At 38.7% G+C, this 19,136-nt stretch overlaps 1 protein-coding gene across 1 annotated transcript in view; it reads left to right on the forward strand.

Annotated features, from left to right (window-relative positions):
- CSF3R (colony stimulating factor 3 receptor) overlaps positions 1–19,136 on the forward strand; it is a 100,866-nt gene that overhangs the window by 60,224 nt on the left and 21,506 nt on the right. The window contains exons 7-10 of the mRNA XM_053707125.1: positions 5,200–5,353; positions 5,451–5,548; positions 6,826–7,033; positions 15,182–15,361. Coding sequence (XP_053563100.1) covers positions 5,200–5,353; positions 5,451–5,548; positions 6,826–7,033; positions 15,182–15,361 — 640 coding nt within the window. The remainder of the gene's footprint in view (positions 1–5,199; positions 5,354–5,450; positions 5,549–6,825; positions 7,034–15,181; positions 15,362–19,136) is intronic.

Raw genomic sequence — 19,136 nt, forward strand, 5'->3', positions numbered from 1 at the left:
TAGGGGTTAATACATTTATTAGAATAGCGGTGAGCTCCAGTCAGCAGATTAGGGGTTAATAATTGAAGTTAGGTGTCGGCGATGTTAGGGAGGGCAGATTAGGGGTTAATACTATTTATTATAGGGTTAGTGAGGCGGATTAGGGGTTAATAACTTTATAATAATAGCGGTGCGGTCCGCTCGGCAGATTAGGGGTTAATAATTGTAGGCAGGTGGAGGCGACGTTGTGGGGGGCAGATTAGGGGTTAATAAATATAATATAGGGGTCGGCGGTGTTAGGGGCAGCAGATTAGGGGTACATAGGGATAATGTAAGTAGCGGCGGTTTACGGAGCGGCAGATTAGGGGTTAAAAATAATATACAGGGGTCAGCGATAGCGGGGGCGGCAGAATAGGGGTTAATAAGTGTAAGGTTAGGGGTGTTTAGACTCGGGGTACATGTTAGAGTGTTAGGTGCAGACGTAGGAAGTGTTTCCCCATAGCAAACAATGGGGCTGCGTTAGGAGCTGAACGCGGCTTTTTTGCAGGTGTTAGGTTTTTTTCAGCTCAAACAGCCCCATTGTTTCCTATGGGGGAATCGTGCACGAGCACGTTTTTGAAGCTGGCCGCTTCCGTAAGCCACTCTGGTATCAAGAGTTGCAGTGGCGTTAAATATGCTGTACGCTCCTTTTTTGGAGCCTAACGCAGCCATTCTGTGGACTCTCAATACCAGAGTTATTTTAAAGGTGCGGCCAGAAAAAAGCCAGTGTTAGCTACGCGGGTCGTTACCGACAAAACTCTAAATCTAGCCGTTAGTAACTGCAACATAGAGTAATAACGGCTATAAGCCACGCCCACATCCGGTGACGTCACCTCCCACTCTCATCACATCTTCCCCTTTTTCAAAGGAAAGGGCATACTTTTTTTTTTAAGAGTACAACAAATAACAAGGTATACAAGCATACAAAAATAGTTTTGATTAGTGTACAACAAATAACAAGTTAAAGAGAATATATATGAACAGCAAGCAATACAATCCTGACTTGAACAATCGGGGTGGACTACCCTAGTCCACAGTGACCATGGGATTATTCTGCCCATTCTTCTGGTCGCTGCTCTAGTTCTAATCCAGATAGCGGGCTGGAAGTTTCACAATTCTTCCACTTGAGGTAATTTTACATGAACTGTCCTCTGATACAGAAGAAGGTGATTGAAAGTCTGCTGGAAGCAAAGAAGTATACCAGCTGTGGTCTTGCTGAGGGTAAGGCACTCCTCTTAAAATATGGGATCCCACCGGCTGTGGCTCGGATGCATCCAGTCTCAAACTCTCTGGCACTTATCTGAAGATGTCTTCTATTTCGAAGCGTGACTGTCTCTCCTTCAGTAAGCACTACATAAGACCTTGGTTCTGGAGAGCGTCCTATTACCGTAACAGGTGTCTTCCATTTCTTTTCATCATCCAGCTTCACTCTGACAGTTTGGCCCACATTCTGCTCCTGGAAGGGCCTCAGAGAGTGTTTTCTGTCGTAGAAGAATCGGTAGCCCCTTTTTATCTCTTCCCGAGGAACAGAGCGGGCTGGCTAGAAAACACCCACAGAGGGTAGAGTGGTGCAAATCTGACATCCTAGCATCAGCTGTGCAGGGCTAAAACCTGTGGCTTGGATGGGAGTCGCCCTAGCTAGTTACAGCTCAGATTGCTTCAAAATGAACTTTGTTGTTTGAACTGCCCTTTTAGCCATTCCATTGGCCTGGGGGAAATGTGGACTTGGACGAAATCATATTCGCTGCAGAAAGAACTGAACTCCATGGAGGCAAACTGAATTCCGTTATCACTCACTAACTCCATTGGTATGCCCCACCAGGCAAACAAGCTCTTGAGACAAGTGATAACGGCTTGACTGGTAATCTCATTCAAGGGTGCAATCTCCAAATACCTGAAATATTAGTCAATCACAACTAGGTACTTCTTCCCATGCAGTTTGCACAATTCTGCAGCTATTTTCTGCCATGGGCCTGAAGGCAGTGGGGTAGAAATGAAGGGCTCCCTTCTCTGAGTAGGCCAGCATTCCCGGCAAAAAGCACATTTTGACATGTGGCTTGCAATGTCGGAACTGATCCCAGGCCACCATACCCCCGTAGTTGCCTTTTATCTGCACTTTGTACTGCCCAGGTGGCCATCATGAATCCTGCTTAACATCTCCTGCCACATGCTAACAGGAATGACAATACGGTCTTGGAACAGCACTAACCAATCCAGCTCCGTGAGCTGCGACCTCTCTGACTGGTAAGAACTTAAAGACATCCAGGCTGCAACTTAATAACTTCTTGAAGGTCTGTATCTAAACATGTCTCCTTTCTTATTTGCTCTAGCTTTCCTGATTAATTGGATTTGGATGCCAGAACTAAATCCACAAACACTTTTACATCTGATTCCGTTGAAGATTCTTCAGCAGCAGCCAGCGGGTGCCTGGAAAGTATATCTGCCACTACCAGTGGTTTCCCCGGGACATACACTGCCTGAATGTTGAACCTGAGCATCTTAGGGGTGTTTTGTCAATATCATAAAAGTTGATTAGAGGAACTAGTGGTTTATGGTCAGTCTCCAGACTAAATTTCTCTAAACCCACTAGGTAATGCTGGAAGCGATCACAGGCCAAACTGCGGCCAGGCACTCTTTTTCAATTTGGGCGTATTTCGACTCAGCAGCCGTCAGTGTACGGGAACAGTAGGCGATGGGCTGTAGTTTGTTCTCATTCAGCTGCAGGAGTGTGACCCCTATCCCATAACTGCTTGCATCAGCACTAACCACAGTCTTATTAGAAGGGTCGTAGAACCCTAACACTGGGACAGACCCCAGCAAGGACTTGACCTGTACAAAAGCTTCTTCCTGTGAAGGACCCCAGACCCAGGCAACATCTTTCTTCAACAACTCTGTGATAGGGTGCAGTACTGTGGATAAATCTGGAAGGAACCTGCCCACATAATTCACAAGGCCCAATATTTGTCTCAGCTCGTGTACATCACAAGGACTTATCATCTGTTCAATAGCAAGGATTTTATCAGGGTTCGGCTTGATGCCATCTCCATTGATGATATTCCCAAAGTAACATAACTTAGATTTTCTGAAATGGCATTTCTTTTTATTTATTTTCAGCTCGGACTCTCTAATGGTCTGCAGCACACAGCTCAATCGCTGATCATGTTCTTCCAATGTAGACCCTTACACTAAAATGTCGTCCATGACGACTGCCGTGCCCTTGTGGTCCCTTAGGAGGGAACTCATCTCTCTTTTAAAGATTTCAGGAGCAGAGGATATCCCAAAGGGGAGTCTGCAGAAGCTGCACATATCTCTCTCTCTTCACTGCCTCATTCAGCCTTTTCAAGTCTACGCAGATGCGTACCTTCCCATTTTTCTTACCAACAGGCACAATGGGGGCACACCAGCCAGTTGCTTCAACAACCTCTTCAATATCTCCCATATTCTTCATACGCAGAAGTTCCTTCTCCACTTGAGGCATGAGCGGGAATGGAATTCTATGAGGGGTGGTAATGCTGTATGGGACTGCATCACTTTTAAGTGATATTCGGACTGGGTTGCAATTCAAAAGGCCCAATTCACCAAACATGTCTTCCAAAATCTCATTCACTCTGGCAACAAGGCCCAAACTACAGGCTGCTTTCCTGCTCAATAGGTTGTTAACACACTGACCTCTAATTACATGTACCCATATGGTGAATTTCCTCTGCTTGTACTCACAGCTGGCAAGAAATTTCCCAGCACAATCGATGCGACCACCAGGACTATGAACTTTTGTTGTAACTTTCTCCAGCTGAGGCTGTCGAGGCAGTGTTATGAATGATGCAAGGGACATTACAGTGATGTCTGCTCTCGTGTCAATTTCAAAGACAACCTTGGTTCCTATTACAGTAAGGAGTAACCCGCCAATCTTTGTCTGAACCAGACCGTTGAACAACAGACCCTACAAAGGACACTTCTTGACTCTCCTGGTCATTATCCACCTGCATCTCCTTAATGTACTCAGTTTTACACGCCACTTCAAAATTGCCCATTCGGTTACACTTTCTACATCTTTTATCTTTAGCGGGGCATACAACATTCTGATCATGGGTATGGTTACATCGCGTGCAGCGAGCCTGGGGTGGGGTAAACTTCGACATTGTCATTACTCAGGAAACAGAAGCGCAGGCAAGTACTTCTGACACCATGTCATGAAATGCAGGACACAGCATAGAAGGTACAACGCTATTTTATTTCCGAGCATAGAAGTAAACAGCTTGTACAATACATGTAACTTAGTAACTGCGACATAAACTAATAACGGCTATAAGCTACGCCCCCATCCAGTAACATCACCTCACACTCTCATCACACATAGTTTTTGCTAATAGTGGTCGGAAGTTTGATTGTGCAATTTGCTACACAGTTTTGTATATAATAAATAGACACCTCAGTGTAGTAGATACTTTTGTAATATGTTTCATATTAATTTTGTTACCTCATTTTTCTATTTGTTTATTTATTTTTTGGCTCCAGAATTGCAAATAAAAAGTCTAACGGACCTTTAGAGGCAGTGAGGAAAATGATATTCATTTGTCTAAAGTGAGACAAATGTGAAGGCCTTACAATGTTATTCATTCTGTTTGTGCAGTGAATGAGCGGTAATATCCCAGATGAGTTTTACCTCATGAAGCAGAGCACATCTTCTTATTTTATTTTGTCTCCAAGGACATAGAAAGTTTACTATTTAGGTGTAGTGTCCCCATTGTCCTGGAAAATGTGGGACTGTTAGTCTACCTAGATCTTTGTTCCTTGAACCTAACTATAAATCCTGACTGACATTTGACCCCTGAACCTTTAACTCGATTATGAACCATGTTTTATGTCCTGACCTTACAGACTTTGCTGATATATATTATATATATATTAGGTAAATATGGTCATAAAAAAGCTTAAATCCATCGAGTATTGATGTTTCCATTAATTTTAATAGGGTTGACATTTTGCATAAATTAGAAGTGTCAAGTTGGCTTGTATTTTGACGCACAAACTGACTCATTATTAGTTGAAGCTTTGATAAGTAGGGGGCATAGCCTTCACAAAAACAAATACTTATCCATTGAATTAGTCTATTGTTGTGCACATTACAGAAGCCTTTCTAGCAGGGTCAATACATCACCCTTTGTCTTCTTATTTTGCCAGCCAAAGGATGTGGTCAACGGCTCAATGCAGTCAGTTCAGTGTGGCCTCTTGCCTGCCTCAAAGTATCATTTCCAGATCCGCTGTATCAAGAGCCGTCTTAGGGGATACTGGAGTGAGTGGGGAGCAGAGAGCAGTTTTATAACTTCTGAATCAGGTTGGTCTCTCTTACAATTTACATATCCTCAGCTAAAGAGGTGGTGTGTGTGTGTATTTATCCAATATGTCATAAGATATTATGTTTTAAATTCTAGCTGTGAAAGAAAAGCTGGATATTTGGTGGAAGACACTACGAGCTACAGATGGACAGCAAGAACAGATACAGCTGTTGTGGAAGGCAGCACAAACAGAGGTAGGAAAGCTCTCCCTTATCTTTAGTATATTGTTTATTTTAAAGGGATATAAAAGAGCCAGAATTATTTTTGTAACAAAAAGCACTACACAGTGGGTTATACTTAAAGGGACATTAAATCTGTTTGAATCATGAAAGAAAAAATTTGGGTTTCAGATCCCTTTAACTATTGACTTCTCTCCTTCTATTTAAACCTCTATGCAATTTTACCAGCCTTAAAGGGACATGAAACCCACATTTCTTCTTTCATGATTCAGATAGAGCATGCAATTTTAAACAACTTTCAAATTTACTTCTATTGTATCATTTGCTTAATTCTCTTGATATCGTTTGCTTAAAGCATATCTGGATAGGCTCAGTAGCTTCTGATTGGAGGCTGCACATAGATGTCTCCTGTGATTGGCTCACCCATATGCATTGCTATTTGATCAACAAAGGATATCTAAAGAATTAAGCAAATTAGATAATAGAAGTAAGTTGGAATGTTGTTTAAAATTGTATTCTCTATCTGAATCATGAAAGAAATTTTTTGGCTTTAGTGTCCCTTTAAGTATATGTATATATTCATACTATGCATCTGCAATTATAATTTGCATTGCATCTGCATAAAAAAATGTAAATGGCTTCTTAGTATTAAAAACGTTTTTAAAACTTGCAGGGTTTTGCTATTTTGGAGCACTTCAGGGATAGAACCTTGAAAGCCTTTTTAGTGTGTTTATTTTGTTTCATTAGCTGTGGCCAATCAGAGGACAAATGTAAATAAGCTAATTTATTTATATAAGCAATCACTGTGTAGCATGTTGAGTGCACATCCCAGCTGTGTTTATATATATATATATATATATATATATATATATATATATTTATTTAAACTGATATTGAAGCTAATAGGGAGTTTGCATGCAATAGATGCCAATGGATTATTTCCTTACTGTCTGCTAAGGACTACTCCCAAAGCTTTATTGGCAGGCAGACACACCTCTACAGGCTTGAAAACAAAGATGTTTTAGAAAAAATACTGTACATTTTAAAATACTCTTTTTATAAATGTAATGAACACATAAACATTTCAATATGTTAGCTGTACTACATTCTCTGTTTTAGAGCAGAAACAGCAGTTTACAGAGATAAATTACAGGGAGAGAAGGTAAAACCATTACAAAATGTGCACTGCATATTTTTGTAATGTGATTTATCAAATGTTTAGTTAACTTTAATGTCCCCGTAGTGTCCTGAGGGAAATAGCTTTTCATTTCATTTGTGTTTATTGAATGCAGGCAATGAAAAGACAAAACGCCTACACCAGCCAAATCTGGTATATTGTAAAGATTGTTGAATTTCAAGGTGATGATATTGTAGTGTGCAATACAACATCTCTTAGCTGCAGCTTTCCCTTGCCCTTAGGGGTGAGAGGGGCTTCTGTTTGGGCTCACAACAAGGCTGGACAATCCCCTGAAACAAAGGTTTTCTTCTTTGACAAAAATGGTAAGTAGAGATTTCTTAACATCTGTAGAAACATAAAAACAGATTTTGATGGTAGATAAGAACCAGTTTGTCCAAAATGTCCTAAAAGTGTAAGCTTATTTAAGGCTAGTTTACGAGTGGTGTGCTAACTTGCATGAGAACGATAAAGGGTTTAACGCGACACTTTGCGCGCATTGTAAGTAGAACGTTATTGCAAGTTGAAAGTAAACGGGTCGCTTGAGAGCAATTTAATTTTACGTAAGCCAGGATATCGCAACCTCAGAGCTCTGGTTAACTGGTACTTAAAATAACACTGTCTGATAAAAATGATTATAAAAAAAGTTATAAAGGCTCAAAGATATGATGTCTCAGGTGTTAGGAAAAAAAGGACTCCAAAAGGGCTTTAAAGGGACACTAAACCCAATTTTTTTTTCTTTGATGATTCAGATAGAGGGGCCTATCTATCAAGCTCTGAACGGAGCTTGTGGGCCTGTGTTTCTGGCGAGCCTGCAGGCTCGCCCAAAACAGCAGTTATGAAGCGGCGGTCTAAAGACCGCTGCTCCATAACACTGTCTGCCTGCTCTGATGAGGCGGACAGGAATCGCCAGAATTCAACCCGATTGAGTACGATCGGGTTGATTGACACCCCCTTGCTGGCGGACGATTGGTCATGAGTCTGCAGGGGGTGGCGTTGCACCAGCAGCTCACAAGAGCTGCTGGTGCAATGCTGAATACGGAGAGCGTATTGCTCTCCGCTTTCAGTGATGTCTGTCGGACCTGATCCGCACTGTCGGACAGACATTTCATGAATAGGCCTCAGAGCATGAAATTTTAAGCAACTTTCTAATTTACTCCTATTATAATTTTTTCTTTGTTCTCTTGCTATATTTATTTTAAAAAACATGAATGTAAAGCTTAGGAGCTGGCCCATTTTTGGTTCAAATCTGGGTTACGTTTGCGTATTGGTTTTCTAAATGTAGCCACCATAAGGCAAGCGCTATCCAGGGTGCTGAACCTAAAATTGGCTGGCTCCTAAGCTTTACATTCCTGGTTTTAAACAAAGATAGCAAGAGAATGAAGAAAAATTGGTAATAGGAGTAAATTATAATTGCATATTCTTTCTCAATCATGAAAGAATACAATTTGGGTTTAGTATTCCTTTAACATAGAAATACATACATATAAATGTGTGTACATATGTATTTATTTTTTATTTATTTATATTTTATTGAAACCATCAGTTTACCGAACACAAATAGATGTACATAGTTAATTAACTGGTTACATTTTCAGTAACAGTGAAGAAAATTGAGGAAAATGAAAACAGAACTTTTCTGTTACAATGTGTATGGTAACAAACATCTCATTTGTTTTAAAGTTTATCAGGCATAAGTAATTCCGTAGAAAACTGTAGAAACCTTTACTTTGGCACCAACCATATAGCAAACAACTGCATTTAAGGGACAGTATACACAAATTTTCATATAACTGCATGTGATATACACTACTATAAGGAATAATATGCACAGATACTGATATAAAAATCCAGTATAAAACTGTTTAAAAACTTACTTAGAAGCTCCCAGTTTAGCACTGTTGATTAGGTTATCAGGAACACCCAGTGCAAGTGGGAAATAGCAGACACTCCCTCCTCCACCTTCCTCTGCATATGAAAAGACTCTTTACACAAACAGGAGCAAGCTGGAGTAGGTATACATCAGTATTCTCCTAAAACTTTGGGGCTTGGTTAGGAGTCTGAAAATCAGCTCAATGTTATTTAAAAAAAAAAAAAAAAAAAAAGGAAAACTATAAATTATTTAAAAAAAAAAAAAAAACTGTATGGGCTATATAAATGGATCATCTACAAAACATTTATGCAAAGAAAAATCTAGTGTATAATGTCCCTTTAAGGGATGAGGAAGTATGGCTTCTAAGTGTAAACATCTATGTAATCATAGTCAGTACCCAATTCAAGAATAAAATAAATAGATAACTTTGCTGTACTACCATCCAAGAGTGCAATATGTTAAATTTCTCTGTAAGATATGCTTCCCAAAAAGTTTTCATTTGAACATACATGTCAGGGCATTCAAAGGGACAGTATACACCAATTTTCATATAACTGCATGTAATAGACACTACTATAAAGACGAATATGCACAGATACTAATGAGTATAAAACCTTTAAAAAAAACAAAAAAAACCTTTTAAAAACGTATTTAAAAACTTCCAGTTTAGCACTGTTCATTAGGTTAGGCTAGAACATCCACTGAAAGGGGCGGGGAAAGCAGTAACAGGCAGACACTCCCTCTCTTGCATATGAAAAGACTCATCACAAAACAAGGAGTCTGTAGACTGAAGTCTACATCTGACACAATGGGGCATATGTATCAAGCTCCGTATGGAGCTTGATGCCCCGTGTTTCTGGCGAGTCTTCAGACTCGCTAGAAACAGCAGTTATGAAGCAGCGGTCACAAAGACTCCATAACCTGAGCAGGCGGACAGACATCGCAACAATACAACCCGATCGAGTACGATCGGGTTCATTGACACCCCCCTGCTGGTGACCTATTGGCACCGAGTCTGCAGGGAGCGGCGTATTGCGTATTGCTCACCATATTCAGCGAAGTCTGGCGGACCTGATCCGCACTGTCGGATCAGGTCTGCAAGACTTTCATAACTAGAGGCCTATGGGGCTTGTTTAGGAGTCTAAAAATCAGCACAATGTTATTTAAAAATAAGCAAAACTATACATTGTTACAAAAACACCCCCAGATGGGCTATATACATGGATCATCTACAAAACATTTATGCAAAGAAAAATCCAGTGTACAATGCCCCTTTAGGTTTCATAAAGTGGCATTTCTATGTATTGTGTGGTTACATTTCTGCAGCCACTGTGCAAGGGTTAGGACATTATCGGATTTCCAATTTCTTGCTATAAGAATTTTAAAACTATTACTGACTACATTCAATTGTTTTTTCTTTGGTGTTGTACATTTTTTAGAAGCCACAAACATGGGGAATGGGGATCCCAAATAGTTTACTTGCTTTATTTGAGGCATCTAACCATATAGGCACCAATTTAGAGCATTACCACCAAATATGAGTCATATGTCCAATAGGTTTTCCTCATCTCCAACACTGTTCAGTACTTAGCTTATATATTTTTTTACGCCGTGCAGGTGTTAGGTATCACATCTGTAAAATTTTCAAATATAATTGTAATCTATATGATATGGAGGATTTCTTAACATTAGAAAAATTATGAAGCGAGTCAGCATAAGAAATATCTATCCCTAATTCCGAATTCCATTTGTCGATAGAGTACGGGTTATGTCCAGGGATAGATAGTCTGTTGTAAGAAGAGCATAGGAAAGGGAGAGGACATTAATTGTGGGGGTGGATTTTCTATACAGAAATTCAAAGGTCATTAGAGAGCGTAGCATATTCCGTTTCCTGGGATGAGTTATTATATAAGAGTAGTATTGTCTGTATATCAACCAATTATTGAAAGCTAGGAAACCCTTCTCCAGTAGGTCTGCTATCGTAGCTAGTTTTTGACCGTTTCCAAAATGACAAATCATTAGAGTTCTATGAGAGGAACTGAGAAGTTTACTAGTATATGTTAGGCCAGGCGTATATTCCTTGTTATATACAAATGGGGTGAGACGTGATATTTTGGAGGCGATATGTGGGTGATCTATTAAAATCTTATCCTAGACAGCAAATGTTTCTTTCATAATTTGCAAGACATTTTTAAGGAACTTGTCTCTTTCCTTAGGGGTCCAGCAGATGAAACCTGGGAGGGGATCTGTGCTATGTTGTGTTGTAGTTGTACCCAGATTTTAGCTTCAGAGTCAGTGAATTATTCATTGCAAGTATATCGCTTTTCTGTATTTAAGTGGCTATTGGACCCCAAAACCATCAGTGTTTAATGGGAGGTGAATCATTTTCTTGTTAATCCTTGCTCTATTATTGTTCCAAATTAATAAATAAAAAATTGTAGGGAGGTTATATAAGTACTTGGGATAGGGAGGGTTTGGAATAGATATAAAAGTTTTGGCAGAATGTTCATCTTAAAAACGTTGATGCTACCTAGCCAGGAGATTTGTTGTCATGTCCATGAAGATAGATCTGAAATTATGGGAGATTGGAGTGTTTTATAATTAGTGGAGAACATTTCTTCTATTGTAGGAGCTAAGAAAATTGCTAAATATTATAGTGAGTGTGGTTGCCACCTAAATGGACACATTTGCCTAACTCGTTGTTCCTCTATATGTGGGAGGTTAATATTTAAGATTTCAGACTTATTTTTGTTTATTAGGAAATGTGAGACCTTTCTAAATTCCTAAAGTTGTAGTATATGAAGGATAGTGATTAGGGGTCTGGTTATATAAAATAGGACATCATCTTCATATAGCTTTATTCTAAACCCAAATTTTTGCTTTCATTATTCACAGAGAGCATGCAATTTAAGCAAATTTCTAATTTACTCCTATTTTTTTTTCATTCTCTTGCTATCTTTATTTAAAAAGCAGCAATGCAAAGCTTAGGAGACGTCCCATTTTAGAACCCTGGATAGGGCTTGCTTATCGGTGGCTACAAACCAATAAGCAAGGATAACCCAGGTTCTGAACCGAAAATGGGCTGGCTCCTAAACTTTATAATCCTTCTATTTAAATAAAGATAGCAAGAGAACGAAGAAACATTACAATTAAAATTGCATGCTCTATGTAAATCATGAAAGAAACTTTTTGGATTTAGTATCCCTTTAAGTGTGATACTTGCCTTGTACAATAAAAAAATTATGTTGGCCAGGTGTAGAAAATCAGGCAGTTGTTATTCCCTCAAAATAGAGGAAGACATCCCATAAAAAACAAAGGTTGGGTAAGGTACATTCAGAAGAAAATCTCATTGTGTCATGAGATAGGAAGGAGCTTTTCCACAGTAGCTGTATCTAGACAGAAATAGTAAGAGGCCCATTTATCAAGCTCTGTATGGAGCTTGAGGGCCCGTGTTTCTGGCGAGTCTTCAGACTCGCCAGAAACAGCAGTTATTAAGCAGCGGTCTAAAGACTACTGCTCCATAACCCTGTCCGCCTGCTCTGAGCAGGCTGACAGGAATTGCCACAATTCAACCCGATTGAGTACGATCGGGTTGATTGACCCCTCCCTGCTGGCGGCCGATTGGCCGCGAGTCTGCAGGGGGCGGCGTTGCACCAGCAGCTCTTGTGAGCTGCTGGTGCAATGCTGAATACAGAGAGCGTATTGCTCTCCACATTCAGCGAGGTCTTGTAGACCTGATCCGCACTGTCAGATCAGGTCCGCAAGACCTATGATAAATTGGCCTTTAAGTCTCATATATGCAGATTCATTTGGGAGCTAGGGAAAATGCAGAGTGCTATAGCTGTTATGCCTGTGGAAACATTAAATGAAATCAGGAAAATGGTTGATTTTCGTATACAGTGAGTGTTGCTGCTTTATAGGATATTCCATTAAGGAATGTGGAAACTTTTATATTCCACAAGTGTAGATTTTTGACTGCTCTATTGAGTGCACTCATAGGCTGTACTTGCTACCTCCGTAAGCGAAATGGTCCGTTCGTTGTTACGGAGCTGATCTACCTTGCGACCATTTGCCTGCTTGCCTAAGCTCTGCCACATGTATGTATGTATTTCTATGTGTATATAGATATTTACAGACATATATACACACATATAAACACATAAATACATATGTAGACATATATACACACATATAAACACATAAATACATATGTAGACATATATACACACATATAAACACATAAATACATATGTAGACATATATACACACATATAAACACATAAATACATATGTAGACATATATACACACATATAAACACATAAATACATATGCAGACATATATACACACATATAAACACATAAATACATATGTAGACATATATACACACATATAAACACATAAATACATATGTAGACATATATATATAAGTGCATTGGAGCCCTTTGCTGTCAAGTAGCTGAAAATATGAAAAAACATATTTATGCAATATTCATATTTAATAAAGTGTTTAACTGTCTATATACTGTAAATATTTCACATTCCAATGTTCTTCACATAGGGGAAGTCTATGGGGAATATGTTAACGAGGTCACGATATTCGAAGTTCATCTTTTTTCACACATCGGATTAGCGTGCGAGCAAAAACTTTTTACTTTTAACTTGTAATACGAGTGCTACCCAACTTGTGCAAAAAGCTGAAGTGTATCGGGTTAACGCGGTAGCGCAAACTATTGCTCTACTTGTAATCTAGCCCTTAGTTTGTAGGATAGCCTTATGCTTATCCCAGGCATTCTTCATGTCCCACGCAGTGTTTGTTATCACCACCTCTAATGGAAGTTTATCCCATGGTAATAAGCATCTCAGAATGGCCCCTGATCCCCGTTTCTAGAATTATATATTTTTATGCTTTGTTTTATATTTACATATGTTATTTTCAATTATTTTTGCCTCTACTAAAATTGTAAATGATCTACAGTTATATAAAATAATTTTTGTAATATGAGTGTATGATTATACTATTAAAGGGACATTAAACGCAACATTTTTATTTCACAATTCAGATTCATATAGAGAATACTATTTTAAATTTTTTTAATTGATTTCTATTATCTAATTAGCTTGGTATCGTTTGTTGAAGAAGCAGCAATGCATTACTGGGAGCTAAATGACCACATTGAGTGAGCCAGTATGAAGTATAGAAATGGGCGAATGTTTTGCAACATTTGAAAAATGAAAAGAAATTTTAACACATTTGTTCGTTCGTTTCACATTTTGAGTGTTTGTTAAATTGAATGTTTTATTCAAATTTTTATGTGAATATTCAATCTAATTATGAACATTCAAAAACAAAAGTAACATTCGATTACCAAATTTTAGATGGTTTTCTTTCTTATCAGCATTCGATTGTCCAAAACAAATGTCCGCACTTCACTTCACTTCGTTCTACCAAGTGAATTGCATTTTCACCACATTCGCCCATCCCTAATAAGATACATATATATGAGTAGCCACCAATCAGTAGCTCCTGAGCCTTCCTAAGTATCCTTTTCAACAAAGGATACCTAGAGAACAAAACAAATTAGATAATAAAAGTAAATCGGAAAATTGTTCAAAATCGCATGCTCTATCTGAATCATAAAATAAAAAAAAATTGGGTTTTATATCCCTTTAATAAACACATCAAATTACATAGAGACAAAAAATATGTAATTCGATGTGTTTATTAAAGGGACATGAAACCCAATTTTTTTCTTCCATTAATCAGAACAATTTGAAACAATTTTCCATTGTACTTATATTATAAAATTATCTTCTATTCTCTTGGTATCCTTTGTTGAATGAGCAGCCATGCACTACTGGTAGCTTGCTGAACATTTCAAGTAAACCAATGACAAGTGGCATATATATGCAGCCACCAATTAGCAGCTAGCTCTGAGTAGTGCTTTGCTGCTCCTGAGCCTATGTAGGTATGATTTTAAACAAAGGATATAAAAAGAACAAAACACATTAAACAATAGAAGTCAGTTGGAAAGATGGTTAAAATTACATGCTTTATCTGAATCGTGAACATTTAATTTTGGCTTTATTGTCTCTTTAAGTAAAATAAAATTCTGGCTGGTTACCTATATATAAAAGCCAAGTATTAAAGGGACACTGAACCCAAATTTTGTCTTTCATGATTCAGATAAAGCAAAAATTTTAAGCAACTTTCTAATTTACTCCTATTATCAATTTTTCTTTGTTCTCTTGCTATCTTTATTTAAAAAGCAGGAATTTAAAGCTTGGGAGCCAGCCAATTTTTGGTTAAGAACCCTGGACATCATTTGTTTATTGGTGGGTGAATTTATCCACCAATCAGCAAGAACAATCCAGGTTGTTCACCAAAAATGGGACGGCATCTAAGCTTACATTCTTGCTTTTCAAATAAAGATACCAAGTGAATGAAGACAATGTGATCATAGGAGTAAATTAGAAAGTTGCTTTTAAATAAACTAAGGTTTAACCAAAGAATAGGATTAGGAGGTAAAACTTAAACATGTATGAGTTTCAGTACTGTAAGAACAAGAACTATAAATTTAACAAATTCATTGTAATCGTAGGTCCTTCAGCTTCCTGGATCCAGACCTCTCCTCACAGTAATCACAGCCTTCATGTGGAGTGGGATCAGCAAGGCTTAGCAAAGGGCTATGTTCTGGAGTGGTGTCAATATTCTCTTTGTCCTAATGGTGATGTGAACTGGAAAACAGAGCCAGCTGCTAGTAGAACATCTATCCTGCACGGTAAGGAGCTTTATTTCTGAGGAACAGCAGAGAGGTAATTAGCCCTGTCAGTACCATAGCAACCTGCAGCTTTGCTACTAGGTAAAGGGAGACAACCATCAAAGTCTTTATACTGGAAACACTTCATAACCTATTGAACCATTCTCTTCTTTCATATACAAGTTAAACATCTGTCTAATTTAAAGATTCATTAAACTCCAAATTGAATTAGGCATAAATGAATTCAAATGAAACATCATTGCATTATACATTATTTTTGTTGTTTGCCTTTGATGAAAAATACCTAAGGGATTAAATGCCCTATTATCCTGAGCGGCTGACTCTGCATAATAACTTAATAACTAACTTAACTTAATGACTAACATTAAAAACGTCACATAAAAATTAACACATAACACGAGAGGTGGATGAAAGACCAATGGGTCACATTTATTAACCAGAAATGAGAACCGCAATTAATAAATTATCACATGAGTGGCGGCAATCAGGGCCTAAGTATATAGAACCCCTGCCAAGAAGGGGACAAGGCCCAAAGCTGCAGACAAAATGCGTAGCTCAGCTCAATGCAAGATGATGACATAGGGAGTTCTCACCCACCAGACAGAGTACCCCCTAGCTACGAGACTGGAGATGTCACCCTGACCGTAATGACCGTCACTCAAACCTCCTTAACAGCCTGCAGCTATGGTCTTGACCACCTGCCCAGCTAGGGTGCAAAACAGGAGAACCCCAAACCAGTAGGTCCAGGATCAATGAGTTGCTCAGCATGTTGAAAACCTGGGAAGCTCAATTTACTGTCCTTAGGGTTGCCACCTTTTCCTAAAAAAAATACCGGCCATGGGTGAGGGTGGAGCTACAAAGGGGCGGAGTGACAAAAGGGCAGAGCAAAAAAAGAGGCAAATTAACTCAGTGTTGCATGCCCTTATGAGATTGAGCTTCAGGCTCCAATGTTGTGTGCAAAAAAGTATGATAGTTTCCCTTGGCCACTGCATAGAGTCAAAACACATTGAAACTTAAGCTCATAAACTGCAATGAGGGGGACGCAGCCGGTGAAATGATATGTAGTGGCATACTTACATAGCCATCAACCACTGGCTATGCCCAGCTGAGGATCAACTTGGCAGTGTGCCCCTTTGCAGAAACAGAATTTGCATGGGATAGTTGTGCAAAAATAAAATACCCAAATGAATTAAAGAGCTTACTACTGAATTAACTCCTCTTTAATGTATACTCATACTAAGTGAAACATAATAACCTGTTTAAAAAACATGGTCCTTGTAGAGAAGAGAAGAAAGTACGGTACCTAATTACCCTCACAAGGAAAGTAATATAACCTAAATGCCTCTCCATGCATGAGTGCGCTGTTAGAGACAGTGATAATATTCCATTGACCAAACATCATCTTTGTGTGACTAAACATATTGTGTGCTGAAGAGGGCTGTATTGTGCTGCAGTAAACTGTACTTACATCTCCTACTCTGTGGAACACAGGGGGTTAAAGACCACAGGTGTCAGTTATAGTCACTCGGCCATTATACCCATCACACTTACTGTTTATCCTGGCATACCACGGTGAGTCCCTCCTACTCAGTTATGGCGATAAAGAGGGAGCTGTCAGGGTGCTATATTATATCCCCATCTCCTAGGCAACGGCACCCGCCCGAACTCTGACAAGACCCCTCACACCTGCATGAACAAGTTGGTCACATAGCTGCGAGGTCACCGACACAAGTTTTTCCTCCAGCATAATGACGTCACCAAGTCACACCCATTAGACACCACATGGTATGCTAAAATAAAGTGGGATTAAGACAGCTTGTGATCCGTAGTAGTATAGGAGCAACATGTATGGATTCAAAGTTCAAACACTCGCTTTAAGGTGCACATAGCCATCCGTGCACATAGCCATCCGTGTAAGGTGCACATAGCCATCCGTGCACCTTACAGTGAGGGAACATTGGTTATAATTTAAAAAAAAAAAACGGCTTTTGCATTGCTGGTATTTTACTAATACCGGCACCGGCTCCTAATCGACGATTACCGGCTGGGAGGCAAACCTACATATAAAGCGTAAGTAAACCCCTCCCAACTCCTACTGCAACAATGTAACCGAACAGGCATACTCAGACATCACTCTCCTGGGCCTTAACCCTTAGTTACGTTACCGGCTATGAATTTGCCCTGCACAATCTTTTGTTGTACAGGTAGAAAACCCTTTATCCAAACTGCTTACGACCAGAAAAGGTTCAGATTTTGGAATAGCCTGGATTTTGTAATATTTTTATCTTTATAATGAAAAAGTTTGGAGATAGGATTTAACCAAGTGTTAACCATAGTTGGCAACTGCATGAAACTTTTCCCCCCACATAATTAGCATAATTTAGCTCCGTCTATTTATTATGGTGAAAAAAAGATCTATAAAGAAGCAATTTAAAGGGACATGAAACCCAAAAAAATTCTTTCATGATTCAGATAGAGAATACAATTTTAAACAACTTTCTAATTTACTTTTATTTAAACTGTTTCATTCTCTTGGTATCATTTGTTGAAGGAGCAGCAATGCACTAATGGTTTCTAATGGTTTCTAACTGAACACATGGGTGAGCCAATTACAATCAATATATATATATATATATATATATATATATGCAGCCACCAATCAACAGCTAGAACCTAGGTTCTCTGCTGCCCCTGAGCTTGCCTAGATAAACCTTTCAGTAAAGGATAGCAAGAGAATGAAGCAAATTAAATAATATAAGTAAATTGGAAAGTTGTTTAAAATTGTATTTTCTATCTGAATCATGAAATAATTTTTTTGGGTTTCATGTAACGGATCATGTCCTACGATGTCTGCATTTATCATTGCCCAAGCATTTAGTGTGAAAATGCATGTGCAATGCCGCCCCCTGCATATTAGCAGGGGGTGTCAATCATGATTGCTGTCCGCCGCCTCAGAGGTGGCAGACGAGTTAAGGAGTCGCTGTTTGTTAACTCCTGATTTTGGTGAGCCATAAGCTTTACATTACTGCTTTTTAAATAAAGATAGCAAGCGAACAAAGAAAAATTGATAATAGGACTAAATGAGAAAGTTACTTAACATTGCATACTCTATCTGAATGATTAAAAAATTGGGTTTAGTGGCCCTTTGAAGTCGGGAATAATTTTAATAATTTTTTTTTTTTTTTTAAATATTAACTAAAAAGCGTTGATTTCAGAATAAGTTTGGATTTTGGAATTCCGGGGATTTGTTCCTGTACTTATTCTTTGCTACCTGGAAAGGCTGGAGCTCCAATTTTATTCATCTTCACTTGAGTTGTGCACAAACCTATTCAGTCCTAATTATTCAAAATCAATGGACCAAAAATGTATGTAGCTCTGTCAGGCAATTTCCAGCATGCTCAAGTTATATAATGCACATTTTGTCCTCTATAGGGAGCATGGGAGAAGCAACATTTTTACAGTAAAAGCAATGTATTGTACAGGAAAAGAAAGTAGAATAAATAATCAGTGAATGTTGCAATGTTGTTTCATTTTTATTCTTTTTTTTTTCCAAGTTTAATTAAAATGGCACAAAAGTCCATTACAGTGATAAAATGACATGCTCTAGTTCTTAAGAGCTTGTCATTTTATCACTTGCAACACTGCAACCCTTTTGTGGATGTTAAACACATAGTTAAAGTACTGCACAGGAGCAGCAGAACACTGTTGGTCCCAAGCAGAAACTGCCGAATTATCATTGTGCGGGCGGACATGATCCGCTGTAGTGGATCATGTC

Source organism: Bombina bombina, chromosome 3 (genome assembly GCF_027579735.1).
Source record: "Bombina bombina isolate aBomBom1 chromosome 3, aBomBom1.pri, whole genome shotgun sequence".
Lineage (NCBI taxonomy): Eukaryota > Metazoa > Chordata > Amphibia > Anura > Bombinatoridae > Bombina > Bombina bombina.